General features: G+C 34.0%; 1 protein-coding gene across 1 annotated transcript in view; it reads left to right on the top strand.

Moving 5' to 3' along the window:
* TRPC4 (transient receptor potential cation channel subfamily C member 4) overlaps window positions 1-17447 on the top strand; it is a 342201-nt gene that overhangs the window by 69145 nt on the left and 255609 nt on the right. Inside the window, exon 2 of the mRNA XM_081128497.1 lies at window positions 9776-10182. Coding sequence (XP_080984623.1) covers window positions 9805-10182 — 378 coding nt within the window. The 5' untranslated portion in view covers window positions 9776-9804. The remainder of the gene's footprint in view (window positions 1-9775; window positions 10183-17447) is intronic.

Here is a 17447-nt window from a genome sequence, read left to right as displayed (position 1 = left end):
GAGAGAGAGAGAAAAGGATATTATTGCTAATAGCAAAATATTAATGATAATAATAATAAATTAGATAAAAAGTAAAAGATAGAGGAGATACTGGGAGATTAAAGGGGCAGAGAAAAGATTCTGAAAGGAAAGGAGGGTGAGCAAAAAACAGAGTAGAGAGTAGGGATGGGAAAATGATTGAAGAATTAAAAATAAAAATAAAATAGAGAGATGAACACAAATAAACAAGAAGACGGGAAGACAGAGACTAAAAGGGCAGAAAAAGAAAAGAAAGAAAAATAGAAATTATTCCAGTGGAACAAGAAGAGAGAGAGATAAGCAAGGGCAGGGAAGGAGTCCAGTAAGAGTTATGGGGGAAACAATACAGAAAATCATTAAACTTATTGGTTATAATAATAATATCCCAGCCATAACACAGAGAATATCAAGAAAATCTTGTTAACAGAACAAAAAAACAAAAGGAAAAAAAAAAGCAATGCAAGCTATATCAAATTTAAAAAATTAAAGAAAAAAATTAAAAACAAAAAATTTAAAAATCAAAGTTTTGTGTGTTTTTTCTCTTTTATCAAAAAAAAAAAAAAAAGTCAATCAGATGAGTTTCATCTGTGCAGCTTCTTCTGTCTGGGGCTTACTGTTTTGTATGCTGATTTCGGGTCTCCTGGGAGGTACTTGTGTTTCATCCAATGTCAGGTTTGGCTCTGGTGTAGTTGGCTGGTTTGAGGCTCTCTATGAGCCACCTCCACCTGTTAGCTATTTTACCACCCCCTTGTGGTTGCCTGGTCTTACCCCAGAGTCTTCTGAAGGGAGTATATAGGGTGCAGGCCTGGTAGTGTAGCTTGGGATATTGCTCCCCTTATTTAGACGTTTTGCTATCAAGCACTCACTGTGGGGAAATTAGTCTCTGCTTCAAAGCCAAGTCCTCCAATTCTAGTTCCCCATACAAGGCCTGCTACAGTTTCAGATTGAATTCAGTCTGTTACCTTTTCTGTATGGGCAATTATAGCTGCCTGGGTTCATTTTGTTTGATTAAAAAAAATATTCTGGTGTGCACATCCCCTCTCCAGCCCCCAGAAGGGGTTTTAAGCTTTTTGTCCAGTTCCCAAATAATAGTCCCTGAGAGTCTTAGTCTTGTATTATAATCCTGTGAGCTGTTTTCCCTCCCCCCTCAGGCCTGTACCGGGCAGGGGATATCTGGGGCTTCAGTGAGCTGAACCAGCCCCTTTCCTGTTGGGTGTGGTGCCCCTAGACTGCAGGAATGGTGAGCGTGCTCCACCCCTCCTTTCCCAGATCTGATTGGCTAATCTCACAGGGCACTCAATTCAAACTCTCCACACTGCAAACACAAATCCCAGCTTCTGCTGGTCTGTTTGCCCAGTGCAAGCCAGGAAGATGGATGCCCATTCAACAATTAAAAGCTCAAAAATGCACCAAGCAACAAACAGGCAGAGAACCCTCCTGCCAGTTCCTGGCACACTCTCACCTCAGAACCAAGCAGGAGGGGTCACAAATTCAGCCCCATGCAGGTCCCCTGCACTGTTGATTTCTGTAAAACGATGTCAGCTCCTTGTCCGCTATTCTAGCTCCCTTCAGAACAGGTCAAAAATCTGATTCACCCCACCAGCTGCTCAGATGCCTGGAGACCCGATCAGCTCAACTGGTGGCTCTGGTCCTCTTTCTGGTGGCAGGAGGGCTCTCTTCCCCTTCCCCATGCCACACACTTTAAATGCTTTCTGGGGTTCTACACAATGATGTACAGGAAAGCTGAGGGTCCCTGTAGGTGGCTGCATGGTGAAGCCGTCTGGCCCCTTTCTATTCAGAAGCCACACACTGCGGGACAGCTTTTCCTGTGGCCAGTACCCAGGGTGAAAGTCTCCTGTCCTGGCTGCTGCCACTAGGTGTGTTTTTTCACTGAGGAGGTGCGGTCCCCTCCTCACAGGGACACTTTTACCCTGGCTCCCTCTGCCAGCCCTGCACAGGCTCTCCGCTTCTCCTCTGCTCTGGGTTTGAGATCCCAGCTTTTGGATGTCATTCCACACTCCTAAGGGGAGGGAAATTTGCAGCCTCTAAACCTTGGGGCTCATGGCCCAGCACTGGCTTCAGAGGAGACTCCGTCTTTCAGCACCCCACTCTCTTATCAGACTCTATGGTGTTTCTTCAGTGCTCCTTACTCAAAATATGTCCACTCAGGTATATTTCTCTTGTTTTTCCAAGCTGGTTATGCAGTATTTTAGTGGTAAATTGAGTTTGTGGCTGGGAGCAAGGGAGCTCTGCTGCTTGTCAGGGCATAACCATCTTTCCCTCTCACTCTTAACTTTTTTATTTTACAAACTGGCACAATTTTATGACCTGAACTTTCAGTTCACTGAGTCATTGGGTTGTCATTCTACCAGTGTCTTCAGTTACTTCTTCTTAATGATTTCTTATTCCTGTTTTTCTTCCCTCCTCTTTTATAATTGTGTACATATTAATATGCATATTTTTATCATCTGATAAATTAACTCTCCTGCTCCTATTATAAGGTATTGAAATTGCTTTTCCAGCCAGTCTTGTATTTTTCTCTTTGCTCCTTTTGCTCTGAAAACATCAACCAAGTGACTAAAGTCACATGCCCTTTTGATGATTTTAGGTAGTAGAGGTGAGAAGCATATTCCAAAGCTGTGAGCTATACATGTTTTGATATACACATTACAGTTGTAATCCTTCATATGGTTAACAAAATCCTGGGGGTAAAGATATGCAGAAAAGAAAAGTAAAAAATGAAAACCATTTGTGCACGCTATTTGATAGCTTAGTAACTGTTGCCTGGATGTTTAGTCATTGCATTCAGTAGGCTGGCAAATGCTAATAATTAAAGGCAGGTAATTAAAGCAATTTGATCCTCCTTATTTTATTATTTTATCTAAAATGGCAGTGGAATAACTATAAAGGCATAGTCATTAATGCATTGATTCATCGACTTTTGGGCACTTACTATTTGGTTAGCACTTTGGATGAAAACCTGTATAAGCCACAATCACCTATATAGTAAGGAATGTTCTAAATTTAAGAGATCCACAGTTTATGGAGATACTTTAAAAAGGCCAATTAACCCTGCCTTAAGAGGAGGAAAAGAAAAATTCTCAGAGACTACGATACTTCACAGAAGGTTTTAAAATATGGCTGGAATTTCTATAGGCTTAAGAGGTGAAAAGTTATTCTGTTTAAAGAACATTATAAGAAAGTGCTGAGAGTTATAGTGGCTAAGTAGTTTGATATACTTATCAGTGTAAAATAAGGGCTTATAAGGCCAGTCTTGGGAAATACTGTAGGTCTAAGAAGGCATTTAGAAGCTGGGTCATAAAAGTTCCTGTATTTTATATTAGGATTGTATTTTCCTGTGAATGATTATCAGTAATTTAAGAATTATAAATGAGAAAGTGATTTGATCAGGTTTACATTTCAGAAAGTTTAGGTATGTGGCATTGTGGAGGCTAAATAGGGAGGATGTAAGAATAATATTAGTGATATTTTTTAGAAGGATACTGCTATAGCTGTGTGATAGGAGATAAAGTCAGCAATATGGAAAGGGAATGCATGGAGCAATTCACATGTGGCCAGTAAGACTTAAAAAATGATTTTTTACATAATTTAATGTTGATTAATTTCTATTTAAGTAGTCACATGTAACTAATGGCTACCAACATGGACAGTGTAGATCTAGCACTTTAGAGAGAGGCATTGTCTGGCAACATGCATTTTAGAGCATATTGAAAACTTAGTATATTTTAAAACATATATGTGGGTTCTATAGAACATTTTAAATAATGAGTAATGGATGAGAATAACTCATGAGAATAACTGATGGAGAAAGGAGCCATGAGTTGCAACTGGTAATAACAACATTTTAGCTTTGCATGGGAGAAAAGGAGTCTGGGTGAACTACTAAGAGGGAGGTAAGAATTAGATAGTGCTAAGAGGAGAATGTCATAGAACTCAAGTCAAGACAAGTTTCATTTCAGAGGGCTCAGTCATTAGAGTCTTCTGAAAAAGTTAAATGTCATAAGGTTCAAAAAGTGCCAAAATGTATCTGGCAACTAGCAGGACATGACTGACCTTAAGAAAAAAATGTATTCTGTGATGGAGATAAACACCATGTTAGAGTAAATGGGAGATAAGCTTAAAGTTATAGAATAAAGAAAATCACAGATAGGAGAGAAAGAATTGCCAAAGATAATTAGGATTTTAAAATAAGTATGTTAAAATTAAGTACATTTATAATTTTAGAAGAGTTCATTTGCAGAAAGAAGTTTAAGGTATGAATCTCAGAGAAGTAGACATGGATGAAAGCTCAAACAGCAGCATTAATAGCTAGAATAGGGAGGGAATCTTTTCCTTTGAAATTGGAGGGAAAAAGAGAAATAGATCAGTGCACTCATTCTAATTCTCAGGGTAGAAATTCAAACTCTGCCTGTTAAATTATTTTCTAAAGCACATTTCCTAACTTCCATGAGATAAAAAAAAAAGAGAGATAAATAAAAAATTTCACTGTGCATATGCCATTCTTCTCAGTATGTGTATTTTTTTAAAAGGAGATATTTAATGTTTAGTTTTAAGTGTGGTGCTTTTTAAATGATATGGGGCTTTAATTTAAAAAAATAATTATAATCCTGACTTCTTTAAAGTCCTAGGATGTCAAAATATTTAATTTATTTATTTACTTATTTATTTATCCTTACCTGAGGATTTTTTAAAAATTAATTTTTAGAGAGAGAGGAAGGGAAAGAGAGAGAAACATCAATGTGGGAGAGAAACATCATTTGGTTGCTTCCTGTACACGCCCCCACCAGGGATCAAACTGCAACCTAGGTATGTGCCCTGACCAGGAACCAAACCTCTTACCTTTTGGCATATAGGACAATGCTTCAACCAACTGTGCCATCAGCCAGGGCTAGGATATCAGAATATTATAGTTTATAATGTGCTTTTTCTTTCACTGAGTAATGTAAGATCATCTTAGAATTCATAGAAATGTCCCTAAAATTTTTGACAGAATTTAGTAGTTCATTGTACTACACAAAATATAACATCAAAACAAGAGGAAAAAATTGGCAGTTAAATGTTGGTCAGGTTGTCACAAAACATTTCAGTCAATATGTGGCATTTCTGGTATAAGACACACAACTACTAAAATGTTCATTTAGTGTCCTTCTTAAGGGAAGTAGAAATGAATCTGGAATTCAGAATAGTAGGAAAAACAGAGTGTTATGCTTTTTTGTGCAGTATATATTATGCCAAATATTATTGAGATAATATACCAATAGAAAGAAAAAGTATCTGAATTGGAGTGTGAATAAATTATCCAGGAAAATTTTATTTCATAACAGATTCCAGAAGAAGTACAAATGCAACTGAAGATGTATAGTGGTAACCTAAGAAAAAATGGGAGTCTTTATTCCTCATTATATCTTGAGAACACACCTGGAAACGTATCTTTTGACAGTGAACTAGGAAATAAAAAGCACATACACACAAAAAAAGATGTTTGGGGAAATTTTATTTTATCTTTAATAATGTATGCTCAAGAGTTGAGGTTTCTGTATAATTATTTTCCTTTGTGATTTTTGGAATTCAAATTCATTGTTTCTACTGCACAATTAAGTTTATCCTTTAGGGAATATGCCTTCTGATCCATATAAATATCTAGAAGTTTTGTGTGTTTTTTGTACAGATGCTCCTCAACTTACAATGGTGTTACATCTCAATGAACGCAATCCTAAGTGGAAAATGCATTTAATACACCTAATCTACTGAACATCATAGTTTAGCCTAGCCTACCTTTAAGTGTGCTCAGAACACTTACCTTAGCCATCTTGAGTTTCTTTCTTCATTAGAAGCAGGAGACACAGATGTGCATTTTGTAGACATGATGGGATGTGACGCATAAAACACAATATCAAAATAACTCTGGCAATGTAGTACATCTAGAGTATTGGTTGATTACTCTCGTGATGGAGTGGCTTATTAGGAGCTGAGACTCACTGCCACTGCCTAGCATCATGAGAGAGTATTATACTAGAGGATTTCTACTGAATGTACTATTGTAAAGTTGGTACATTGAAAAATCTTAAGTCCAATCATTGTAAGTCAGGGAATGTCTGTATGTTAATTAGATAATTGTGGTTCTCATATCTAATGACAATTTTTAAAAATTACTCTTGGGATTGATGTCAAGATTAGCTCTCTCCACAGTTTTGTTTTTTTAAATCTCCAACAAATTTAGGGAAGATAACTTTTAGGTTAATTAAAAATTCACATCTTTTTTTTCTTCTTTTATTTTTTGCCATCACTTCCCATATCTCCTCTGACTCTATGAAATTTAACTTAATGAAGCAGTCACTTCACTTCTGGTATATGTGTTATAAAGGGAACATTGAAATTAAAGGCTTTGTTAAATAATGTAATTTCATAGCAATAAACATCTTTTCCCCTCCAGAAAGTTTATTCTGAAAGTGCAGGACCAGGAGCAGGCTTTTATTTCCACATTTTAGGTCAAGATATTTTCTCAGCTGTGTCCCCTGTTCTTTTACTGTCTTTCTATTCAGTAGCAATTCCATTGTCGCTGATAAATATGACAGTTTAGAAACTCCATCGGCCTCTTCAGCACCTTCCACTCGCTGTTGCATTTGTATATCAGTTTTAAAACGTTAAACTTGATTTTCCCCCACCTATTAGATGTATTGCTACCTCTCAGATAACCCAGGAAGACAAGTCTATGTATTGAAAAATAACCTTCCTTACTCTTTTAAGGTATTTTGCCATCAGTTGCCTTCTCTGTCTTCTCTCTCTCCCTCTGTTTTAATATTACACTGTAAATATTTAAATTTTATTTATTTGATGTATTTAAATTTTAAATATATTTCAAAACCATCTAGTCTTCCCAATATGAGTTCTTATTTTTTTCAAATTTACTGTATTGGAAGTGGTCATTACAGTTAATAAAAGATCCTTCTTAGCATTCTTTGGTTCTCCCCCCATTCTTTTGTGAGTTGTTGTTTACCTCACTTTATGGATGGATAAACAGTATACATATAATTAATGTCTTATGCCCAGTTCACATCTTAACAATGTTGACTAGAAATGCCTTTTTTTCAGTGTATCACTCTTTTAAAAATTTACTTATGTAATTTATTTTTGTGGCAGTTATATGGATTAACTTAAATAGATTTTAACAAGCCTAATTCTCATTATCTGTCCCCTCCCCTCTCCCAAGTTCTCAGTAGCTTCTATGTTGTTCACCAATCCCTTCACTATCACTGACATCCTTCACTTTGAAAAAGAGAAGTCAAATGCTATTTAATATCTAATTCTCTGTTTGACACTGTCTTAATAAAATAATGTAAATGAAATAAAGCAGAATGGAATACATTTACATCCTCTAGGTGACTCCTAGTCTTGATTGAGTCACAATTCACATGAAGTTCTGATTATGTGTGTGTGTGTATGTGTGTGTTCATACTTTCATTTTAACCTATATTTTGGATAAGCTGCATGCAAACAGTAGTCTTACATAAAAACATTACTGGTAGGAAACCTCAAATTCAGCTCTAAAAATGGCATATTCTTATATTTTTCCAAGAGCAATAGGTAAGAACAATGAGAGGTAATGGAGAAGAATATATACTGCTGAAATAGAATATAAATACCAGTTATTATCATTATGAAGCATGTATATTTTAGTCCTGATAAAACTGGAATATGAAAGCTACAACATTGATCTCATACACTCTTCTGGATGTTTCCATGAAGTGGGAAAAGAAGTGTTGGGGAAGTGGGTGATAACTGTCACTTTAAGGCAAATATTTTATCATTACCACTGGTACATAAATGGGGCATTCAGGATCAGAAAATTAGAATGAGATATGTAACATCATAATTATCTTGCTTTATTGAAGTTTTAACTATACTAGAGGAATAATAAATTGTCCTTTTCATCTAATAATATAAATTCTATTTCTATTATTCTACTGAGTTAAAGGACTCCCAAAATAATAAAATTATAATCAAACTTCAAGCATGTAATTTGCATATCTAAATTAATACATTTAAACACCAGCATTACTCTTTATTTTTCTCTAAAAATTATTTTTTATTTCTCTTTAAAATATTGGCATTTAAAAAACTCACAATACCCCGTGTGCAATTGTGAAAATAAATTTATGTCATGCTGTGTAGTTGGTAATATTATACATTTAAAATACAAAGACTAATAAAATATTTGAGAAAAATTTTCAGGATTATTGGATTCCCACTTTTAGCTTAGTCTTTAAAGTCATCTTATAAAATACTCAATTTAATATGCCAGAAAGGAACAAATTATAAAATAACAGTTTTACATATTTGTTCCCAAACCTAGGTATTTGAGAAATCATACTGAGTAATCTGGGCATCAAAGGGTAAAACTTACCTGGCTTGATAACTGAAATTTCTATTAAACTGAGTTAGCATGCAAACAATGCATAATTTTCAAAATGAAAACATTACATTAAATACAATTACACTTGTTAGTGCAATATATATTTAGTCTATAGTTAAAGCATTATTCACATCAAGTTAATTTACTCTAAAATATTTGGTCTAAAAAGATCAATTAAGATTAATATGTTTGCTCAGGTACCTGGAATGCCCCATTCATATTAATTTAATATGGCAAGGGTTTGTAAATAAACATGTGACTTGAATATAAATGACATAGAATAAATAATAAAATAGTTCAGATCATGAGTATGAAATAAAAAACTAACAATAATAAAAATTACATTCAAAATATAATACATTTTTTCTGTAAATTTGTGACACTAAGGTGATACTAAATCAATATAGCTATCAGCAACCTTTTTATTATTACTCTATCTTAAGATGAGCTTTTATTTATTTAAAATAATTTTCTCATCTACAACTATATTTTTACTATCAAGTTCAAATAATAATACATTTTATAATAATTATATTACTACCTTGTGGTTTATTGCTTCATGATCTAAAGGTAATAGAATTAAGAAAATAGCCTGTTCATAATAAATTCTCCATTTAATCCTTTTCTAAATCCTTCCTTTGAACATTGAATTGCCTGAGCTCATTTTGATCATTAATATATTGAGTACACATGCTTTCCTCTTCAGTGAATTTACTTACAAAACAAAAAATAAAATTATGCTCAATATAACATTTTATTGACATTGATATCATTAATTCACTTTAACTTTAATGTCAATACTTACTAACATTTAGAATATACTACATGACAAAAAAATATGTCCAAGATAGTGATATTCGTAATCTCAACAGCATCTCCATGATTAGCAAAATTGATAATGAATGATATATTTGAAGATCTGTAGTCCAATTTTGGAATCTGAAAGATACAGCCTCTGATTTTCAAGATTTTTCTGCTGAAAATTATGTATACTTATGATAAATCTTACAAATTTCCAAAAATCTATAGGCATATCCTTTGACAAATGTCACTAGCAAAGTAATTTTTTAAAATAACTTGCAAATACTAACCTTTTTTTATTCCTCTTAGATTAGGACTTTGTAACTTATGTTTGCAGGTAATTGAATACTTACTAAATCCATTTCCATTGTTTAAGGGAAAAAACTTCACTATTATTACTTAATGATAATAGCATCATTATTGTTATTAACATAATTGTGAGTTAAGTGTAATGCATAATAATTAAAAGTGTACTAACACTAATCTTTGTGTTTTTTGTTTTGTTTTTGTTTGTGCTTTCAGAGACAAAAAGAAATAGCATGGCATAAAACATGGCTCAGTTCTACTACAAAAGAAATGTTAATGCACCCTACAGAGACCGCATCCCTCTAAGGATAGTTCGAGCAGAATCAGAACTCTCTCCATCAGAAAAAGCCTACTTAAATGCTGTGGAAAAGGGAGATTATGCAAGTGTCAAGAAATCCCTAGAGGAAGCTGAAATTTATTTTAAAATCAATATTAATTGCATTGATCCTCTTGGAAGAACTGCTCTCCTAATTGCAATTGAAAATGAGAACTTGGAGCTCATTGAACTACTCTTAAGCTTTAATGTCTATGTTGGCGATGCTCTATTACATGCAATCAGGAAAGAAGTTGTTGGAGCTGTTGAGCTGTTATTGAACCACAAAAAGCCCAGTGGAGAAAAACAGGTATGTGCAAAAATATTGTTTTTAATTCATTTTACTTGCAGAAGGTTTCTATGGGTGTTCACATTCCCTCAAATGTTAATAGAAACATTGAAATCAGAATTATTATGATAGAAAACTGTTAAGCACCCAGTTCATATCCTCCAGCAGTCACTGCCACCACCACTTAACCTGGCAAATCAGACCTTTAGTGAGAACCAAAGCAAAACAAAGTAACCTATGTTGGCTTTCTTTCCATTGGAAACATTTCTATGTAATGCTCAACATATAATGTTGTTTGGGACTTATTGTGCAGGTGTGGGTGTTTTCCCTCTTGCCTTTCATTTTCTAACATTCTACAGTAGCAGGCTGAATTTTTTTTTGTGTTTTTCTGTTTAAGCTGCTTGCCTGTTTTGAGACTGTGAATTGTGTCATCAAATTTTGATATTGTTCTTCAGCAAATTCTAGTGGATTGTCTTAAATTGAGACTTAAACTTTTTAATAGTTTACCAGAAAATAACTAATCTCTGACTATAAACTTAATATCAAATTTATTATTGGCAAAATTTTAAGCTACATCTTAATATCATCAGTAGAAAATAAACTAAAATGACACACAATATGTTTTTCTTTTTCCTTGTTATTTCCCTGTTTTTATCACTAAGGAATAGAGAAATCAGATAGAAATGAATAAAGACTGTATTTGTCTGTCTACCAGGGTGGGGAAGCTTTTTTCTGCCAGGGGCCATTTGGATATTTATAACATCATTTGAGGGCCACACAAAATTATCAGCTTAAAAATTAGGTATGAAAAAAGCTCCTGGGTTTATTGAATTTTGAGTCCTGCCCGTGGTTGCCTTGGCAGGGCCAGACCAAATGATTTCAGGGGCAGTATACAGCCCACTGGACATTCCCCACTCCTGGTCTAGACCCTCCCCTTTGTTATTTCCCTGTATCTGAATTGTCTATTTGATCCTTTTCCTTTCACACTGAACTCTTCACTTCCCTGCATGAAGTCTATTTTACTAATTGAAAAGACATTGAACATACCGCAGTAGCTCAAAATTTGTCTTTTAAAGTAAAATCTTATTAAATGTGTGTGTTATTACATCTCTAGCAATTTCTGCCCACTTTGATAATCCACAAATCTCTATTTCTGCAAATGATAGACTGTTAGGAGACTTGATGTTCTTTTAAAGCATCGATTTTCAACCAGGCTGTGCTGCAAAATTTTTTACAACATGCAGTACTTGACTATTTAGTCAGGGACACTGACCTCTTTTCCTTTAGATTATCAAATTAAAAAAATCACAACAGCCAACACAATAATAGCAGTCTGGTGTGAATGCCCTGTCTTGAATCATAAATATATAGGTCATATATTAGAGTTGCATCATATTGGCCCCCTCCCATAATAAGGTTGCATCTGATTGGTTAATTCTTTCTTTAAAATATGTTTTTATTGATTTTAGTGAGAGGAAGGGAGAGGGAGAGAGAGATAAAAACACCAGTGATGAGAGAGAGTCATTGATTGGCTACCTTCTACATCCCCTTCACTGGGTATTGAGCCTGAAACCCGGGCAATATGCCCTGACCGGGAATCAAACTGCAGTCTCCTGGATCATAAGTCGATGCTCAACCTCTGAGCCATGCCAGCCAGGCTTTGCTCACTCTTTGTTGTCTGTTTCATATTCAGGTGTCTGTGCTTTACCTTTTTAGATTGCTAAATTTTACTGATAGAAAAATTTCCTTGATTCATCTATCCTTTCAAAGTTATATGACACTTGATAGGGATAGACAGGTAATGGTAATATCTAATGACATATGTAATGTTATATCCCACTTTTTCACCAAGAGAGTATAGGATACTTAAGAGTGACTAGGAGTGTATTTTTATCTGTGTAAGTTCAGGTGCTACTTCCTCTGTCACCTTGTGATTTTGAAATTCCTTCCATAATTATATCCCTAAAGTATTTGTATTTTCTAATAATAAAGACCTTAGAGTGCACACCCTCTTATTTTATGCCTATATAGGAAACCATAAGACAGCTGTGACTGTGGTCTAAATCATTTAAATTGCAACAAGTCTATAGAATAAAATTGCTATTAAATGTGTTTTTCACATTTATTATAAAATAGACTTAGTTCTATTCTGTAGAGAACATTGGCTATACATTTCAATGTCTCTTTAGTCAATGACATTTGTGGTGGCTAGAGTTATTTGGTGTCTAGGGAAGATACCTGCTATTATTGGAGTGTTTGTTGGAAGATGTTAAACTTTTGAGCTAAATTCTTATCTCACAAGTAGGTTCTGGCTCCTGATCTAAACTTTGTTAATGAAAGGCAGTAAAGGTTTGAAATCTGCAAAGAGTCTAAAACATCCTAGGCCATGTGTTTTTGGAAGATTCCTCTTGAATCCGTTTTCTGGCCAAAAATTTTCCTCTTCAGTGAAAGCACTGAGAATTTAAAAAAATAAATAAAATTGTATCTTTTTGTTTGAACTTTATAATTTGAAAGAGCAAATCCAAACTACCTACGCTGAGATCTTGGTATGTTGTACAATAAAACGGGTTGTTACAACATGAAATGTATATAGTATACAGCACACAAAAGATGTCTTTGGGGCCTGGAGATGCAGTCAAACGCTATTAAAGCTTGGATGTTTATCTGTGATTTACTTAGGTAATACAGCTCCTAAAGACAGCCAACATCTTCTGGAATAGGTTTCTATAAGTCAGTGTGTTGTATGTAGCAAATATGTTCTAGACTGGAACTTTTTCTTTCACAAATTGTAATTCTTTAGATGAATCTTTAGATTGTTGAAAGTCAATTTTGATATCATAATTTGCCTAAGCCTCAGTCTCATGGATATCCCCCAAATTTGCCATTAATTTTGGTGAGGTCATTGAAGCCAAGTGTTAAAGCCTAAAAACAAAAATAGCCAAGTGGACAAAATAAACATAACTTGTCTTAAAATGAGTCAAGAAACAGAATCTAATACAAAAACCATGCAAATCTGACACATGTCGATTAGACTATATATTCTTTTACAAATTTGTCACATATTATTTTATTTCTCTGGAAAAAAAATTCAGTGTTTGATGGCATCCTGAAATCACAAGGGCTTTGAGATTTCAGATTAGTTTGTGTTTTCATCCAGTACATTCTCCTGAGAAAAATCTGAGGATTCTTATTGTGCTTTGGCTCTGGGGAGGAGACATTGTTCCTGTTTGCCAGAGTCTTAAGGTCTAGTTATGAAGAGAGACAGTAGAAATAACGTGGGAATATGAATAAAGGTGATCACAATGGAAAGGGGGAAAGAAAAACAAGTACTCATGCAATTATGAATTTAAATGAACTGGATTTGGTAAATAAAAAATGTTATTGGGTAGAGAGCATGAGGGAGCAGGAGAAGGGCCTAGATGAGAAAGAGAAAGAAGGTGTAAGGGTTTATAGCTGGAAAAAATTAACTCCTTTAATTGGGATAGGTACTATGAGAAAAGGTTTCAGGGACCTGATTGGATATACTCAGTTTTTTATTTATTGAATTTCAGTAGGAAGTAATTAAACATTTTGGACTTAAGAAAGGATCTGGGATTGCTATATAAATATAGTGAGGACATTGAAGCAAATAGAAACAGTTGTCTTCCTATTATTCTGACATTTTCTCCTCTTGCCCTTATATATTGTTTAAATGTTTGTGATTGTTAATATATTAAAATATTTTTTCAATGGAGTATTTAATGAAGATATTTAGGTTTTGCCTGTTTGGCTTAGATAATTAAATATTTCCTTCCATATTTCATATAGACTTTAATATAGACCTTCATATCAAAGTATTGAGCTCTTAGTGTTTATTTTTATTTTTGTATCAAAAATTAGAAAAATAATTTATTTCATGTAGTAGACAGCATAAAGAACATTTGTTTCACCCAGCTTGTGTAACTCAGTGGTTTAGCATTGACCTATGATCCAGGAGTTAGAGGCTTGATTCCTGGTCAAGGCACATGCCTGGGTTTTGGGCTCGATCCCCTGTAGGGGGCGTGCAGGAGGCAGCCTATAAATGACTCTCTTATCATTGATGTTTCTATCACTGTCCCTCTCCATCTCTATGAAATCAATAAAGACATATTTAAAAAAACACACAAAACATAAAACAACAACATTTGTTTCTTTGCGCTAAACAGGAAAATATGCTCTTTTACTGCTCCCTTGCTAGAATCATTATTACTCTGATATTCTTTGATAATTTTACTGAGCCTTTCTTTAACATTTTCAGTACCTTATTTCTCTACAGGAAATAACTGAGTGACTTTTTAGCCCTGATTCAGTCAATTGATTGGTTACTTGACTTTTAATTATTTCTGGCAGAACTTTCTCTTTGAAGTCTTCTAAAGCCAGATCCAATTTCAGTTTTAGCTGCTTCAGTAAATAATTATCAAAAATAGAACGTTCCTTTCCATTCTTCACTTAGATAGTGGTTCTCAGTCTTCAGTGTCATCAGAATCACTGGAAGGGCTTGTTAAAGCACAGATTGCTCTATCCCATGATGATAGTCTAAACAGCAGGTATGGAATGAGACCTTGGAACTTGTATTTTTAACAAGTACCAGGGTAATACTAATGTTGCTCTGGTCTGTAGACAACCCTTTGAGAACAGCTTCCTTAGAGAATGTTGAAAGTTATAGAATACGTGTATTTGTACAGTGTTGGAACTCAAGGATCAACAAAAGGTAACCACTGTGCTTTCTGGTTCTAGCCACTGCACTAATTTAAATGGGAGTCATTTAAATCATTGGTTAATTATCCTAATTTAGGATTTGAGTTAAATCAGTTCAAAAGAGCCTCTAAATCTACATATTCAGGCTGTATGTCCATCTGGAATATTGTAATGCCATTTATAATTTAGTTGCTCAATAAATACCAAGGAATAGCAATATCATTAGAAGCTGCGAAGTGCTGCAAAAGAGCAGAGTTGAGTCATAGAAATGCTGAATTCTAGCATGTTCACCATTTCCTAACAGGACAAGTCTCTGAATCACACTCAGTGTTGTTTTTTTGGGCAGTTAATTAGGATTATAGTATGAATTTACTTGCTTTTTAAAGTCTGGTGGTGGTCAAATTCTGAAAAAGTGCTTTATAAGGTAATATAATAACAGCCTAATATACTATTATTACTGTATTATGCCATAATCTGTCTTCCTACTGACAAACAAATATACTAATAATATATGCTGAAAAGATAAAGTTAAGCATTGGCAATTTACTCTCTAGAGTTAACAACATTTTTGCATTTAAAAAATGCAATCATTAGAAATAGAAATCCAGTTAAAAGGGAGTAAAGGATAATTTAATTCAGTTTAGTCTTTTTGTTTGTTTGTTTTTTCATCTTAGTGGCCACAAGGAAATCTTTTTTTAAGAAATAGTTTCAATATATTTGCTAATAAAATTTGTGACTGTAGAAACAGTACCTATTAAATGATCAGAATATCAAAGAGTCTGAAATATGAGATTGAGATTAACATGTTAATGCAAATATGCTATCAACTCAAAATATACCCTACTGACTAAAAATAAAGAACACTATCCAATTGATATAGATGCTAATAAATATAGCCCTGGTTACTGACAAATAACTATGTTCTTTAGACAACCTGAAATTTTCAGATAGGATCTAATTACTTTCTGCTTTAAAATTCATAAGGCCCGAAAAAAATTACGTTTAACTCCTGCATTCATTTGGTTTTTCTGATTGGGCTTTGGAAAAGGTAATTTGCCTCTGTAATCTTATGACCTATTGTAGTCCTATGGTGCTATTAAATGACAGTGTATGCCAGGACAGCCTATGTGTTCTAGTCTTTAGAGCTGCCCCTTGCAGAATGAAAACACTTCAACTTTCCTTAGTGGTTAACCAGTTGGGATTATACCTTTCTATTTGTTTTTAGTATATCCTGGATATTTATAGTAAGTGAACATAAATATATGTGTAAATCATTACTATAAAAATTATAAAATATTACTATAAAAATTCAGAGAGCACAAAAGGGAGATCAAGAATGAGAGAGAAAGAGGGAGAATTATAATAAAATATTAAAGATGTTCACCCCCCCAAAATATTTATCCTATTGTGAGACATAACTAGATAAATGATCAGATATACTTTCTTTATGTTTTTATGTAAACTATCAGTAGAAAAGTTGTTTACAATATCATCTAAGTCTACCATTATAATGCAAAAGGTGAAAATTATCCTTAAGTATAAACTTTATAACATAAAATAGTAACCAATTTAAAATATTTTTATCAATAAGTACTTTTTTATTTAAATCTTTATTATTGCGAGTATTACAGATGCCCCTTTTCCCCCCATTGTCTCCCTCCACCTGGATCTTACACAACCCAAGGGCTTCACCACCATATTGTCTGTGTCCATGGGTTATGCATATATGCCTAAATTCTTTGGTTATTCTCTTCCTGTCTCCCTCCTTCCCTCTGAGATTCTTCAGTCTGTTTCATGTTTCCATGCCTCTGGTGCTACTTTATTCATCCATTTATTTTGTTCATTAGATTTCTTGATTATTTTTATTTTTAGATTAAATTATTGATAGATATGTATTTATTTCCATTTTATTGTTCATATTTTTTATCTTTTTCTTCTTTTTAAAGAAAACCCTTTAACATTCCATGTAATACTGGTTTGGTGGTGATGAACTCTGTTAGCTTTTTCTTGTCTGAAAAGCTCTTTATCTGACTTTCAATTCTAAATGATAGCCTTGCTGGGTAGAGTAATCTTGGTTGCAGATCCTCACTTTTTATCACTTTGACTATTTCTTGCCACTCTCTTCTGGCCTGCAAAGTTTCTGTTGAGAAATCAGCTGACAGTTGTATGAGTGCTCCCTTGTAGATAACTAACTGCTTTTCTCTTGCTGCTTTTAATATCCTCTCTTTGTCTTTAACCTTTGGCATTTTAATTATGATATGTATTGGTGTGGGCCTCTTTGGGTTTCTCTTGTTTGTGACTCTATGCACTTCCTGTACTTGTAAGTCTATTTCTTTCACCAGGTTAAGGGAAGTTTTCTGTCATTATTTTTTAAAATAGGTTTTCAGTTCCTTGCTCCTTCTCTTCTACTTCTGACACCTAGCATATGATGCGAATATTGGTATGCTTGAAGATGTCTCAAAGGCTCCTTACACTATATTCATATTTTTGGATTATTTTTTCTTTTTTTCTTTTCTGATTGTGTGTTTTTTGCTTCCTCATATTCCAAATTACTGATTTGTTTTTTGGCA

Source organism: Miniopterus schreibersii (assembly GCF_964146895.1).
Source record: "Miniopterus schreibersii genome assembly, chromosome: 2".
Taxonomy (NCBI): Eukaryota; Metazoa; Chordata; class Mammalia; order Chiroptera; family Miniopteridae; genus Miniopterus; species Miniopterus schreibersii.
This window is presented reverse-complemented; position numbering and strand designations above follow the sequence as displayed.